General features: G+C 41.3%; 1 protein-coding gene across 7 annotated transcripts in view; it reads left to right on the forward strand.

Moving 5' to 3' along the window:
• The window catches only part of arnt2 (aryl-hydrocarbon receptor nuclear translocator 2), a 182,135-nt gene that overhangs the window by 100,133 nt on the left and 66,894 nt on the right, over positions 1–15,108 (forward strand). For all 7 annotated transcript variants that reach the window (XM_078427361.1, XM_078427363.1, XM_078427357.1 and 4 more), the window contains 3 exons: positions 4,849–5,000; positions 13,816–13,891; positions 14,080–14,203. In XM_078427361.1, the coding sequence (XP_078283487.1) occupies positions 4,849–5,000; positions 13,816–13,891; positions 14,080–14,203 (352 nt within the window). The remainder of the gene's footprint in view (positions 1–4,848; positions 5,001–13,815; positions 13,892–14,079; positions 14,204–15,108) is intronic.

A 15,108-nucleotide genomic window follows, 5' to 3' on the forward strand; every position in this document is an offset into this window, starting at 1 on the left:
ACAAATCTACTCCTGCCTCAATATAATAACCTAGAACCACTTCAATTTGCCTACCACCTCAACAGTTCGACAGCAGTTGAGATATCGCTGGCTCTCCCCTCTGTGCTGGACCACTTGGACAAGAAGAATATGCATGTCAGGCTGTTGTTCTTTGTTAACAGTTTAGCATTTAACATCATTGTCCCATCCAAACTCATTGTCAAACGAAGGGAACTGGGTCTCTGCTCCTCACTATGGGACTACATCTTGACTACCCCGTCAGCAGACATCAATCAATATTCATTGGCAACAACACCTCCTCACTAACCATCAGCACAGAGGCACCACAGGGCTGTTTGCTCAGTCACCTTTACTTTATCTATCCATGTGTGTGTAGCCAGGCACATCTCAAATGCCATCATAAAATTTGATGAGGATATCACTGTCATTGGACTAATAATGGGCAATGACAAGTCAGAGTTTGGAAGGGAGTTCGAAAATCTGTTTGAGTAGTGCCAGGACATTACTCTTAATGTTAACAAGAGCAAGGAGCTGATTGTTGACTTTTGGAAGGGAAAGCTGAGACACCACACACCCATCTTTATTGCTGGGACAGGTATGGAAAGAGTGAACAGTTTCAAGTTCCTGGGCATGCACATCTCTAATAAACTGTACCAGGCCTAATGCGTTGATGCAATCATTAAACTAACTCACTAATGCTTTACATCCTCAACATTTTGAGGAGATTCGGCATCTTACTGAATATTCTATTGAACTTCCAAAGGTATATTGTGGAGAGCATATTGACTGGTTGCATCATGGTTTGGTTCAGAACTTTGAATGAAGGAGGCTTTAGAAACTGGTGGACATTGCCGAGAACATCACTGACCTTCCCACCATTGAAGGGGCCTACAGGAAGCGCTCCTTCATGAAGAAGGGTAATATCTCAAACCTGCACCACCCTGGCCATTCTCTCTTCTCACTGCTCCCATCCCAAGAGGCAGAGAACCAGTTACCTCCAGGTTTCAGGAGTTCCCCTCATCAACCAGCCTGCACAACGCGAACCACAACATTACCTAAGCACCAAACTATTGTGGACTTTGCAGAACTCTGGTAGCTCTGCATACTAATATGGTCTAGTTTACTTCGAATTATTGATTTACTGTATATTTTGTTGTTGTTGAGTCTCATGTGCCTATAAAGTGGCAGCAAGCAAGAATTTTATTGTTTCAGGACATGTGACAAATAAATACACTTGACTTCTGACTCTTGAAGTCATTGACCTTTCATCAGGAATGGAAAACTGGGAAAACAACTATGTTTGAAGTGGCAGAGGGGGAAAGGGATAAGGAGAGCACGTGAAAATCTGTGAGATATTGCTTTTATGCTGCCCAGTAGGAATGAACGTTGGTTAATCATAACTGATCTGATTGGAGGAGATTAATAGAGGGCGTTGAATGAGGGCAGTTATAGAAAGGAAAATTCACACGCCAGAATTGAGAGATACATAATATAACAGTTGATGGAAAACTAAAGTTGAAAGTAATTTATGGAAACAGTTTGCAATCTATGTAGCTCAATGGAGAGAGCTCTAGGGGCTAGTGGAATCAAGGGATATGGGGAGAAGGCAGGCACGGGGTATTGATTGGGGACGATCTGCCATGATCACAATAAATGGCGGTGCTGGCTCGAAGGGCCGAATGGCCTCCGCCTGCACCTATTTTCTATGTTTCTGTGAGAGGAAAAACTGAGTTAATGTTACAGGTGCATGCAATTGAAAACTTGAATAAAGACTGCTGGAAATCCAAAGTAAAAATTGGTAAGACAAAATCTGAAATGAAAACAGGTTTACCAGACAATTGACCTGTGTTGATATATTCATCATCTGTGATATTGTCAGCTTTTCTCTCCACAGAACCTGATGTGTTGAATATTTCCATGTTTTCCTTAATTTCCCATTTCTGGCACCTGCTCTCAGCCTCTTATGTTCAGCATGTTGCCTTTATCTCTGTTATCTTTCCTCCCCCTCTGTTATTTCTCCTGCCATCCTGCTCTACGACCGCATTTTGACACAGACTCGCTACCACAGCCACATCTGCTTTCCTCCCCCTCAGTTATCGCTCCTATTCATCTTCCTCTGTTTACACTCCTCCACATGGCTTAGTTGTGATTTCTCTCTTAGACGGCATCAAAACCACCGGGTGGCGCCAGCAATGGCTACCTCGCCAACAGTCTGTCTGTCCCTTCCTTTTGTTGTATGTTTGTATGTGCTAAATGTATGTTTTTGGTGTTCTTTAGCTTGTTTTATGTGTGGGTGGTGGGGTGAGTTGGGGGAAACTTTTTCTAATCTCTTACATTGGTGGAGATGCGATTCTTTCCCGTATCGTATCTCCGGCCGCACTGCGGCCTAACATCGAGGAGTTGGCGGCCTTTGATGGAGACCGACTTAGGGGAGCTCCACCGCGGAGCCTGCGGACTTAACATCACGGAGCTCGCAATCCCTGTTGGGATCGACTTTGGGGCTCTACCGCGGTTGCCTGCGGACTTTAACATCGTGAAGCTCGCAGTCTCTGGTCAGAGACTGACTTCGGGAATTCCAAGTCACGGGAGCTTCGACCTCCCCCGACGCGGGAGCTTCGATCGACCTGACGTGGGAGCTTCGATCGACCTGACGTGGGAGCTTTGATCTCCTCGGCGCAGGAGCTTTGATCGCCCTGACATGGGGGCTTCGACCACTGGCTGTGGGAGCTTCGATCGCCCCGATTGCGGATGGTTCGACTGCCCCAACCACGGGAAAAAAAGATTGGACTTTATTGCCTTCCATCACAGTGAAGAACGTGGGGAATCTGCTGTGGTGAATGTTTAGGTTGATTTTTATGTAGTTGTGTGTCTTGCTCCTTTTTTTTAGTATGGCTGTATGGTAATTAGAATTTCACTGTACCTTAATTGGTACATGTAATAATAAACTGACCCTGTAAACTTGACCTTGGCCTTAGAAAGCAACTTAGAGTTTCCTGTTTTAATTTCAGCTCTCACTCATTATTTTCTGCCATCTTTGAGAAGAAAGATGTTCTTGGTCTTTAGTCATAAGGCCATAAATGATAGGAGCAGAGTTAGGCCATTCGGCCCATCAAGTCTACTCCACCATTCAATCATGGCTAGACACAAAATGCTGGAGGCAGCATCTCTGGAGAGAAGGAATGGGTCATTCTCCCCATAACCTCTGACACCCTGGTGTTTCCTCCTTCCCTCCTAAATGTGCAGGACTCACAGAGCTTTCTTTGATTTGTTCCCTTGGTTGTGGTTTTGATTAGCTCCGTCAGTTGCGTGCTGATTTTGAAGTTCAGCGCACATGATATCCTGCCTTGCAACTTTGCCAGGTTGTTCATTATTCATTGGTGCTGCTTCCAACATGTCTGTCTGGCAGCTACATGTCTGAAAAGGGAGCTCAAAAGTTTTTGGAATTGAAAAAAGCAGCAGCAAATCAGATCAATGGCACAAATACATCCAGACATTCAGAAGCTAGAAACTGCCCTTTGGCCCACAGTGCCTGTTCCATACAATTATGATGACTTATGTGCCACAGCATAGACACTTCCAACTGCATCCACAACCATATGCTCTGCTGCGTAACCTGAGAAGTGTTTATCTGCAATTGGAGAATTCATTCTTAATTCCAGCAGGTGTCAAAGTGCCTAGATGGAAGATAAAATGTTTTTCATTTCGTTTATATTGGCCTCACCCTGTCAACAGAGGAAGCCGCAGGCAGATGTCAGAATAGCAGTGGGATTGCATCGGGAAGTTTAGGATCATCCCTGTGCACGAAGCTTCTTAACCTATCCCTTCATATGCTCTTATTTTAGACCTCCACCCAGCTCTGCTTTGCACACTGTAAACCATCCATTGTCCCACAGTTCTGAGCAAGGGTCGCTCACCAGAAACATTGACTGGTTTTTCTTTCCACGGGTGCTGCTTGACTAGATGAGTTTTGCTTTTTTGGTTTTTTTTCATTTTGGTTTTTTTCCCCAGATTCCAGCACCTGCAATTTTATTTGAGTTTTAATTTGCACTCCATCTTAAACTCTCTTTGTCCTGAAGCTATTCCCACCTGTTCAAGACCCATAAAAGGAACTATTTTCTCTGCATTTATCTTGTCAAGCCCCCTTAGAACCTGATATATTTCAGTAAGATCACACCTCATTCTTCTAAACATCAATGAATATAAGCCCAATCTGCTGAACATGTCATCATAAGACAACTCCGTTATGCTAGGAATTAGGCTAGTAAACTTCTTCTAAACTTCTAATGCAAGTACTTCCCCTCCTTAAATAACGAGACAAAATCTCTATGCTGTGCTCTTGGTGCGGTCTCAACAATGGTTTTTCTAGTTTAGTATTATTTTTATGCCTCATTTTTATTAAAGGCCAATATTCCCTTTTCCTACCCAATTACTTTCTGTATCTGCATGCTATTTCATGTCAAATACCTTCAAGGATCTCTCTGAATAGCAACATTCACTCCATTTTAGCCGTTCTACCTTTCCCTTCTTCCTACCAAAGTGGGTAACCATGCGTCCCCAGTTACAGTCCATCTGACAATTTTTTGTCCACTTGCTTAACCTATCCCTATATGTTTGCAACCTCTTTTTTACTCCTCCTAACTTGCTTTGCCACATCAGCAAATTTACTGTGGAAGAGAATGCAAGGAGATCAAATCTGTGCACAGAATTTAAAGTGAGGCCTAGCCAAGGTCATGTGCAAAGACAATCAAGTTTATTATAGTAAATCTATACCATAAATCATCCATTAGTTTCATGTACATTAATCATGAATGCCATATATCTAATAACTCTTTCTATTTTTTCATCAAGGTTGTGAAATTGAAAGGGCAAGTCCTATCAGTGATGTACCGTTTCCGAACAAAAAGCAGAGAATGGTTATGGATACGGACAAGCAGTTTTACTTTCCAGAATCCTTACTCGGATGAAATTGAATATATAATCTGCACCAATACAAATGTAAAGTAAGTGTGCATAAAAGATGTGCTCAGTCGTGATGCAGGAAAATGGACCAGTTAAAAGTGAATTACAGGTTAGGTTCACGTTTAAGGTGGTCACATGAGGTGGGTTTATTCATCAGGTATTTGGTTCATCTTCCTTTATTGAACAAGCCAGGGGGCAATAAATCAAAATTTACAGAGCATGAAAGCTAGAGTCTTCTGTTAAGGGAGAATGAAGGAGTCCTTATTGGTGAAACTGCATGTAGAAACGGCAAATAATGTTTCAGTTCTGTGAGCTTTCACAGAGCAAGTTAATGTCAGAAGTACAGACCAGGGTCTGTGTCAATGCAGATCTGTATTCCATTGCTATCCCTGGTTCTGCAAGAAACACAGAGGGTTATGCCCGGAGCAGTGTCGAACATATCTAAGAATAAATGTGATCTGATCCCCTCTATCAAAGATAATCCTTTTGTTCTACTCTTCCCTGTTTCCACCATCTTGGCCAACAAAAACTAACTTGTTTTCTCTCTTTCCAGTTCTGCAGAACGGTCAAGGATTTGAAACATTGACTATTTCTCTTTTCACAGATGCTGCCTGACCTGCTGAATGTTTCCAACATTTTCTATTTTTATAAACTAAAAATGAGGTGCCATCTGGTTGTGTTTCAGTCTCGACCATTTCAGAAGCTGGGGTGAACCAGTTACTGCATGAAAAGGTCAGAAATGAAGATGTCCAGTCATAGTTGCACAATGTTCAGTTTCATTTGCAGCTCTTCAGGAAATGAACTTGTCCAGGTCTGCATGCAACAAGACCTGGACATAGAATCAGGAGATGTTGAATCAGTCTGGATAGAAATGAGGAATTGTAAAGGTAAAAAGACCCTAATGGGAGTTATCTATAGGCCCCCAAACAGTAGCCTCGACATAGGGTGCAAGTTGAATCAGGAGATAAAATTGGCGTGTCACAAATGTAATGCTACGGTGGTTATGGGAGATTTCAACATGCAGGTAGACTGGGAAAATCAGGTTGGAAATGGACCCCAGGAAAGAGAGTTTGTAGAGTGCCTTCGAGATGGATTCTTAGAACAGCTTGTACTGGAGCCTACCAGGGAGAAGGCAATTCTGGATTTAGTGTTGTGTAATGATCCTGATCTGATAAGGGGACTAGAGGTAAAAGAGCCATTAGGAGGCAGTGATCACAACATGATAAGTTTTACTCTGCAAATGGAAAGGCAGAAGGGAAAATCGGAAGTGTCGGTATTACAGTTTAGCAAAGGGGATTACAGAGGCATGAGGCAGGAGCTGGCCAAAATTGACTGGAAGGAGGCCCTAGCAGGGAAGACGGTAGAACAGCAATGGCAGGTATTCCTGGGAATAATGCAGAGGTTGCAGGATCAATTTATCCCAAAGAGGCGGAAAGACTCTAAGGGGAGTAAAAGACACCTGTGGCTGACGAGGGAAGTCAAGGACAGCATAAAAATTAAGGAGAGGAAGTATAACATAGCAAAGAAGAGTGGGAAGACAGAGGATTGGGACTCTTTTAAAGAGCAACAAAAGTTAACTAAAAAGGCAATACGGGGAGAAAAGATGAGGTACGAGGATAAACTAGCCAATAATATAAAGGAGGATCGCAAAAGTTTTTTTAGGTACGTGAAGAGGAAAAAAATAGTCAAGGCAAATGTGGGTCCCTTGAAGACAGAAGCAGGGGAATTTATTATGGGGAACAAAGAAATGGCAGACGAGTTAAACCGTTACTTTGGATCTGTGTTTACTGAGGAGGATACACACAATCTCCCAAATGTTCTAGGGGCCGGAGAACCTAGGGTGATGGAGGAACTGAAGGAAATCCACATTAGGCAGGAAATGGTTTTGGGTAGACTGATGGGACTGAAGGCTGATAAATCCCCAGGGCCCGATGGTCTGCATCCCAGGGTACTTAAGGAGGTGGTTCTAGAAATAGTGGAAGCATTGGAGATCATTTTTCAATGTTCTATAGATTCAGGATCAGTTCCTGTAGATTGGAGGATAGCAAATGTTATCCCACTTTTTAAGAAAGGAGGGAGAGAGAAAACGGGTAATTATAGACCAGTTAGTCTGACATCAGTGGTGGGGAAGATGCTGGAGTCAATTATAAAAGACGAAATTGCTGAGCATTTGGATAGCAGTAACAGGATCATTCCGAGTCAGCATGGATTTACGAAGGGGAAATCATGCTTGACAAATCTACTGGAATTTTTTGAGGATGTAACTAGGAAAATTGACAGGGGAGAGTCAGTGGATGTGGTGTACCTCGACTTTCAGAAAGCCTTCGACAAGGTCCCACATAGGAGATTAGTGGGCAAAATTAGAGCACATGGTATTGGGGGTAGGGTACTGACATGGATAGAAAATTGGTTGACAGACAGAAAGCAAAGAGTGGGGATAAATGGGTCCCTTTCGGAATGGCAGGCAGTGACCAGTGGGGTACCGCAAGGTTCGGTGCTGGGACCCCAGCTATTTACGATATACATTAATGACTTAGATGAAGGGATTAAAAGTACCATTAGCAAATTTGCAGATGATACTAAGCTGGGGGTAGTGTGAATTGTGAGGAAGATGCAATAAGGCTGCAGGGTGACTTGGACAGGTTGTGTGAGTGGGCGGATACATGGCAGATGCAGTTTAATGTAGATAAGTGTGAGGTTATTCACTTTGGAAGTAAGAATAGAAAGGCAGATTATTATCTGAATGGTGTCAAGTTAGGAAGAGGGGATGTTCAACGAGATCTGGGTGTCCTAGTGCATCAGTCACTGAAAGGAAGCATGCAGGTACAGCAGGCAGTGAAGAAAGCCAATGGAATATTGGCCTTCGTAACAAGAGGAGTTGAGTATAGGAGCAAAGAGGTCCTTCTACAGTTGTACCGGGCCCTGGTGAGACCGCACCTGGAGTACTGTGTGCAGTTTTGTTCTCCAAATTTGAGGAAGGATATTCTTGCTATTGAGGGCGTGCAGCGTAGGTTCACTAGGTTGATTCCCGGAATGGCGGGACTGTCGTATGTTGAAAGGCTGGAGCAATTAGGCTTGTATACACTGGAATTTAGAAGGATGAGGGGGGATCTTATTGAAACGTATAAGATAATTAGGGGATTGGACACATTAGAGGCAGGAAACATGTTCCCAATGTTGGGGGAGTCCAGAACAAGGGGCCACAGTTTAAGAATAAGGGGTAGGCCATTTAGAACGGAGATGAGGAAGAACTTTTTCAGTCAGAGAGTGGTGAAGGTGTGGAATTCTCTGCCTCAGAAGGCAGTGGAGGCCAGTTCGTTGGATGCTTTCAAGAGAGAGCTGGATAGAGCTCTTAAGGATAGCGGAGTGAGGGGGTATGGGGAGAAGGCAGGAACGGGGTACTGATTGAGAGTGATCAGCCATGATCGCATTGAATGGCGGTGCTGGCTCGAAGGGCTGAATGGCCTACTCCTGCACCTATTGTCTATTGTCTATTGACCTGGAAAGTGTGCAGCCATGGGCTGCGAACATGGGCAAGTAATGTTACAGCCACAACAGTGCCAATCAATGAAATGTTCTAACACGAGGGTCCAACCAGCTGCTTTTGATATTTCATGATGTTACCATGGACTCCACCCAGTCTCACTAACATTATGGGAGTCATCATTCTCCAGAAATCTCATAGCCATGTAAGTACTGTGGCTGCCAGAGCATGTTCGCTGTTGGATACCCTGTGGTGAGAGACTCCTGACATGGAGGTTTTTCCATCATCTGCACAAATCAGGCGTGCAGTGGAATACTCTCCACATGCCCGGTTGAATGCAGCATCAATAATTCTAAAGAAGCTCAACATCATCCAAGTCAAACTACCCCATTTATATGCAATGGATCCATGCCTCCAGACTTTGGCTTGTGATATTCTATTCATGGTATTTCTTGAAGTTGACAGTGGTTCTTCTCTCCCATTTTGACTTTTTTTGTTTTTTTATATATTTATATAACAAAAAAAACAAATAAAGTCAAAATAGGAGAGAAGATATATATATCTTTAATCAAGTTTAACCAACCTGTCTTGTATAAGAATATTTTTCACACCCTATTTGCTCAAAATAATTGTGAATTTCGATTGTCTTCTCATGCAATAGATCAATGATATACTCGAAAGGAATATTGTTATGGGTATAAATTTCTATTAATTTTCTATTTAGCTTGCAGAATGCATGACTTGGGGAATAATAATCATCCAAATCATCTTTTATTGTGTGCAAAAGGATATTGTTACTTCTTTTGTCTTTTGAGAATGGTATTTATCACGGGAGTTATAACTAGGCTTTGAACTCCAACAGGTTAATTTAATGTATTTTAAAATGTGCAGTCCATTACCCCTTCTCTGTAATTAGAATGATATCTCAATAACTCAAGACACTAACCTGAATTTTAAGAGCCCAGTCATGAGCTGCATGCCTGATGTTTGAATGTGCCATATAATAAAACAACATTATTATGATTTATGACAAATTGAATATGCTGACCTATCATTGCAACATTCTTGATCCTCCTTACTGCTTTATTGCAATGAAATTATGTGGCCAGGTTAAAATTCCTAATTGCTGCAATCATTCACAGCAAATATGTCTTTTACTGATAATTTGCCTGCATTTTGAATATGGTAGTGGGTGAGCCTTGGCAAGAGAAATCCATAAATATCATGATGAAAGAAAATGAAAAAAAACTATGGCAATCTGAAATAGAAATAGAAAATGCTGGGAACGTTCAGCAGGTCAGATAGCATCAGTGGACGGAGAAACAAAGTTAATGTTTCTGATCAAAAGCCCAGCGTCAGAACTGAATAACATATTTGGGTTATAGACAGTATCTCTCATCCTAATTTAAAAAGTATGTTTCATGTGGAGTAAATTATAATAATTCCACTAATATTTATCCATCTTGCAATCTATGTTGACAAGATAAGCGAATTAACTCATTTTGTACATCACAAAAGAAATTGCGTTCCTCCATGACCTGATGGTTATGTGCTCGATCAAAACAGTCACAAATTAACAATGTGCTTAAAATATCCATTGACAATATTATTTATTTAAATCATTGGAGTAAACAGCAGTACGTTGGCCCCAGCCTCCTAAACCTGCTCTCCAGGTTTAACCAACAATGGTCATTGCTGCTTGCACGTTGGAGCATTTTGACAGAATAGAAACATAGAAAATAGGTGCAGGAGTAGGCCATTCAGCCCTTCGAGCCTGCACCGCCATTCAATATGATCATGGCTGATCATCCAACTCAGTATCCCGTACCTGCCTTCTCTCCATACCCCCTGATCCCTTTAGCCACAAGGGCCACATCTAACTCCCTCTTAAATATAGCCAATGAACTGGCCTCAACTACCTTCTGTGGCAGAGAATTCCACAGATTCACCACTCTGTGTGAAAAAAAACTTTCTCATCTCGGTCCTAAAAGACTTCCCTCTTATCCTTAAACTGTGACCCCTTGTTCTGGACTTCCCCAACATCGGGAACAATCTTCCTGCATCTAGCTGTTAGCATTCCTCCCTGTTGCATGAGGTACCATTTTCATGATAGCAGTATGATAGGGTTATTTTAATTGATTGCAGATGACTTTCTGACTCGTACGTGTAAAATCTGAAAAGTTCAACAACCCATCAGACAGATTGACATTTCAAATATGTGCAGTAGCCTCCATGTTTCATTGATGTTGTGTCAGGCATGAAATGTTAAATGTATTTATATTTGACGTCAACGTAGTTTTGAAGTAAACAGCTCGGAGACTTTTTATTTGTTCATTTTTGTGGAACTTGCTGGCGAGACCAGCATTTATTGCCATCCTAATTACTCTTGAATTAATGGTAGTAGGTGCTTGCTTGAAGCTCTGCAGTTCAACTTTGCTTGAATGTGATAATAGATCATTTTTAGGGGCTTTTAAGAGTCGACCACATAGGGTGGGGTTTGGAGTCACATGTAGGCCAGATCAGGTTCAATAGCAGATTTACTCTCCTGAGAGCAATTATCCCTCACTCATCCTAGTTTGGGATGTGGAGTGCTTGTTTGTAACATGCTATCCATACTCCATTTTATTTTTTATTAGGGTCTCAGCATTGTCTCTTCAAGGGTCTGTTAGTCATGTAGCAATTGAAGCCACATTAAGCCACACCTCAGACCTCTGGGTTTGAGCTCATTCTGGTTTTATAATGCTCTGCGCTCTCCAGGTGGCAAACTTCAATAGTTAAAAGATTTGATCAATTCTCTAAATTGCTTGCTTTTGCCTTTGCTCCAGACTATCTGAAAGCCTTACTCATGCTTTTGAGGTCACAGACTGGGCTGTCTCGTTTCTTTACTACCTTGCACCATACCTCACTCTGAGCTCACCCAACCTTTTGCTGCTTGTATCCTAATTCATAGAATCCTGAGCACCTTTTCACCCTGTGTGCTTGGTGAACTAAATAGGCTCACAAACCAACCATGATTCAACTTTAAAATTCAGACTACTATTCTAAGTTCCCTCCTTGACCTTCCTTCACCCTATGCCTTTAATGTTTGCCTACCAAGGATTCTGTACTTCTCCAATTCTGGGATCTTGTGTACTTTGTCCCTCCATTAGCTGCCTTGTGCTCAGCTGTCCACACCACAGGCTTTTCAATCCCCTCCCTTCAACTTCCTCACACCTCCACCTATTTTCCTTTAAGATGCACCTTAAATATGATATCACCTCTTGCTTTGGCTGTATTTTACTACTTCTATGATGAACCTCTCCAGTTCAACACAGAGTGTGATCATAATAAACTGTTTCAGAGAGCATCTACGAATCAACCACAAAGCTGGGGTCTGAAGTCACATATAGTTCAAATTTCTAATACCATTGCACGTTTCCCTTTTCTCTCTGTCAAGATGATCTTTCTTTGGCTGAGCTACACTCTTTGAATCTTGGGGTTAATTGGCTTGCCCCTGAGAAATTAAGTCTATTCAATCCATGACAGGCAGTGCACTAAATTTGTGCTGAATACAGATAACTCTAACCTTTAACACCTCTGTCGGAAGTCCAATTTCATGAGCAGTGTCAGTTAAATACAGTATACTGCCTCGGCCAGCTTGTGCATTTTAAATTAACAATACAAGTGGCAGAAGATGTCACAGAGGTGATTAGAACTGGTGGAAAATTCATGGTGCATATAAAAGAGAGCAAGCTTAATGATATTGTTAACTGCATTGTCAGCATTAATGGTAAAGATGGATAGGTGAGATGTGAAGGTGGATGGGTGAGGTGTACTGTATCCACAGAGAGACAATTGCCAAATAATATGGGCCAGACCAGCTGTGGAGATCAGTGATCTCCTTCTCCAGCAACCTGTAGAGCATCTCAAGCATTTCTCTTTTACTTCAGATTTCCAGCATCTGCCGTTTTTAGGTTTCACTGACTACAAACACAAGATGCACCAAGGCATAATTTCTGATGTAAACTTGGGTGTTCTACAGATGGACATACAAAGGAGGTAGAAATTTAAGGATTAATTTGACCTTCAGCAGGGAGCAGAAAATACAAAAATTAGAAGAGTAGAAAGGCAACTTGGTAATTAAAGTTGAGATACTATTGTGGATGGTTGAATTTCAAATGTGAATGGGGAATAAGAATGAATTGTCAGGGCATTTGTAATACATTATTTGCTGCAGTATTTTGTGAAGCAAGTTTATATCTAAAAGCTTTACTAAAGGTGATCAAAGGGGAGAAAAAAACCCTCAAATACTCCACCAATGTGCAAGAAAACTGAAATGCCCCATTCAACAAATACATATTTTAAACATAGCATGTATTTAAAATACTGCCACAAATACAGTTTAGAATAAAGCATAGATTTCCATGTAATTGTAAAATATATATACTGATATGTGAAATTTCTGAGAAGGCATTCACTAACCAACCGTTATGATTCTGCATTGCCTCTTGTCCTTCCATTCTCTCCTGTCATAAGGAAAGCAAAGCGATAGAGTCATTGAGTATAAGAAAATAACTGCAGATGCTGGTACAAATCGATTTATTCACAAAATGCTGCGTAACTCAGCAGGTCAGGCAGCATCTCGGGAGAGAAGGAATGGGTGACGTTTCGGGTCGAGACCCTTCTTCAGAGTCAGAGTCATTGAGTGTTTGGCCCACTGAGTTCATTCCAACCATTTCCATAGATCTCATTTTATTCTCCCTAAGACCTCTTCAATTTTCCCTCGCACCTACTCGGTAGGGGTAATTTACATTAGCCATTTGCCCTACTAATCCATACTCAGCTGGATCGATAAGCTTCGAGGCAGCTACTAGTTATGCCACTGTGCTGTCCTCACGATGCTGTTTGTTTAAGACTTTGTAGGAATTTCTTCAAATTATTGTTAATCTCCAACAATCCACAACCTTTTTCTTCGATGGAAATTCAGGATAGGCTCACCCATCCTGTGAATGATTAATACAATCATTAATATGAGGTGTATTAGATGTTGATTTTTTTATGAACAGTTTTCTTATCAATTCTCTGCAATCCAAGTGATATTTGCAAGATTCTGAAGTTTAATAAAAAAGGACAATTGTAACAAATGCAATAGATCTTCACATACAGTACCTGTTGAGAATTCAAAATAAAATACACAGGAATAAATGTGGAATTTTATATTTTGATTCGGTATAATTATTGTTGCAGCTCATACTCGAGAAATCTGTAATCATTTAGAAGTTACGTTTTGGCTTGAAATAGTTTTGGTTTCGGCATTGTAATCAGTTGGGAACCAGCTCTGCATTTTAAAGTATGAAATTTATTTAATTAAGTGCTGCCATGATTTGTTACAGGCAACTTCAGCAACAACAACAAGCTGAGCTGGAAGTTGGTCCTCGGGAAGGTCTACCTTCCTATGACCCTTCACAGGTAATGTATCACATGCTTATAAGCAATGCTTCGAAACCGAGCCCATGACACCAGTTGATTAATTTTTCCAAAGTTGCATGAGATTACAATTTTTTTTTAAAAGGAATATTATATCTTGTTAAATCAAAACCTGTATTCTGGAAAGAAATGATGGTATAATATGGCTGATGTCATTTTTTGTTTAATAGGTCCCTGTTTCATCTGTATCTGCTGGTGTTCAAGAGCACGGGAAATCAATGGACAAAACGGACCCATTGTTTTCACAAGACAGAGACCCCAGGTTCACCGATATCTACACTGGTATTTCACCTGGTGAGTTGAATTTAGATCTTCGTGTCAGTGTCATAAATTCAGACCTTAAGAAGAGATCATTTTCAGTCTTCAATTAGTTTTCTTCCTTCCTTCCTTTCTTGCCAATTCTCAGTTTGATTTTCTTTTTTCATAAATTGAGCAAATTTGTATAAAATATCATGGGGTCGATTCCAAGATTACAACTTTAAGTCTAAAATATCAGTTTTAAAGGTAATAACTTCATAATTATAAAAGAACAGCTGGCGTAAGTGGCAGCTTGAAATATTCATTGCCTTTCATGTTTCAGACTTGCAAGTTTGATATTTCAAGAATGGTACTGGTGAATTCCAGTTCTGCCTTCAAATGAAGTAAAGAAAATTACTGTTAAAGACCGTTATGGGTTACCCCTGCTATTTGTGTTATTTGTTATGCTGGAAGGGTTGCCTTCAGTGTGGTCTCACAAATCACCCAATACAATTCCACAGCCTCTTGAGAAACCATGAGGAAGCAGCTCCAGGCTCTTGGCTCTAAAGTCACTCCAAAGACATGCAGGTATGTAGGTTAATTGGCTTGGTGTAAATGTAAAATTGTCCCTAGTGTGTGTGGGGTAGTGTTAAAGTGCGGGGATCGCTGGTCGGTGCGGACTCGGTGGGCCGAAGGGCCTGTTTCCGCGCTGTATCTCTAAACTAAACTAAACTAAAGTCAAGTCGAGTTTATTGCCATTTGTACATGTATGGTGAGGTACAGGTACAATGAAGTTCTTGTTTGCAGCAGCATCACAGATACATAGATGCACATGAAAACATAAATTACATATAAATGCCACAAGACAGTGAAAAGATAAAGACTGCACAGATGCAATTACCTCCATGCTCTGGTAATATGTGGATCACTCTCAGAGCCAGCAATATTGGAGGTAACCTGGA

The sequence above is a fragment of the Rhinoraja longicauda genome, chromosome 33, assembly GCF_053455715.1.
Source record: "Rhinoraja longicauda isolate Sanriku21f chromosome 33, sRhiLon1.1, whole genome shotgun sequence".
Lineage (NCBI taxonomy): Eukaryota > Metazoa > Chordata > Chondrichthyes > Rajiformes > Arhynchobatidae > Rhinoraja > Rhinoraja longicauda.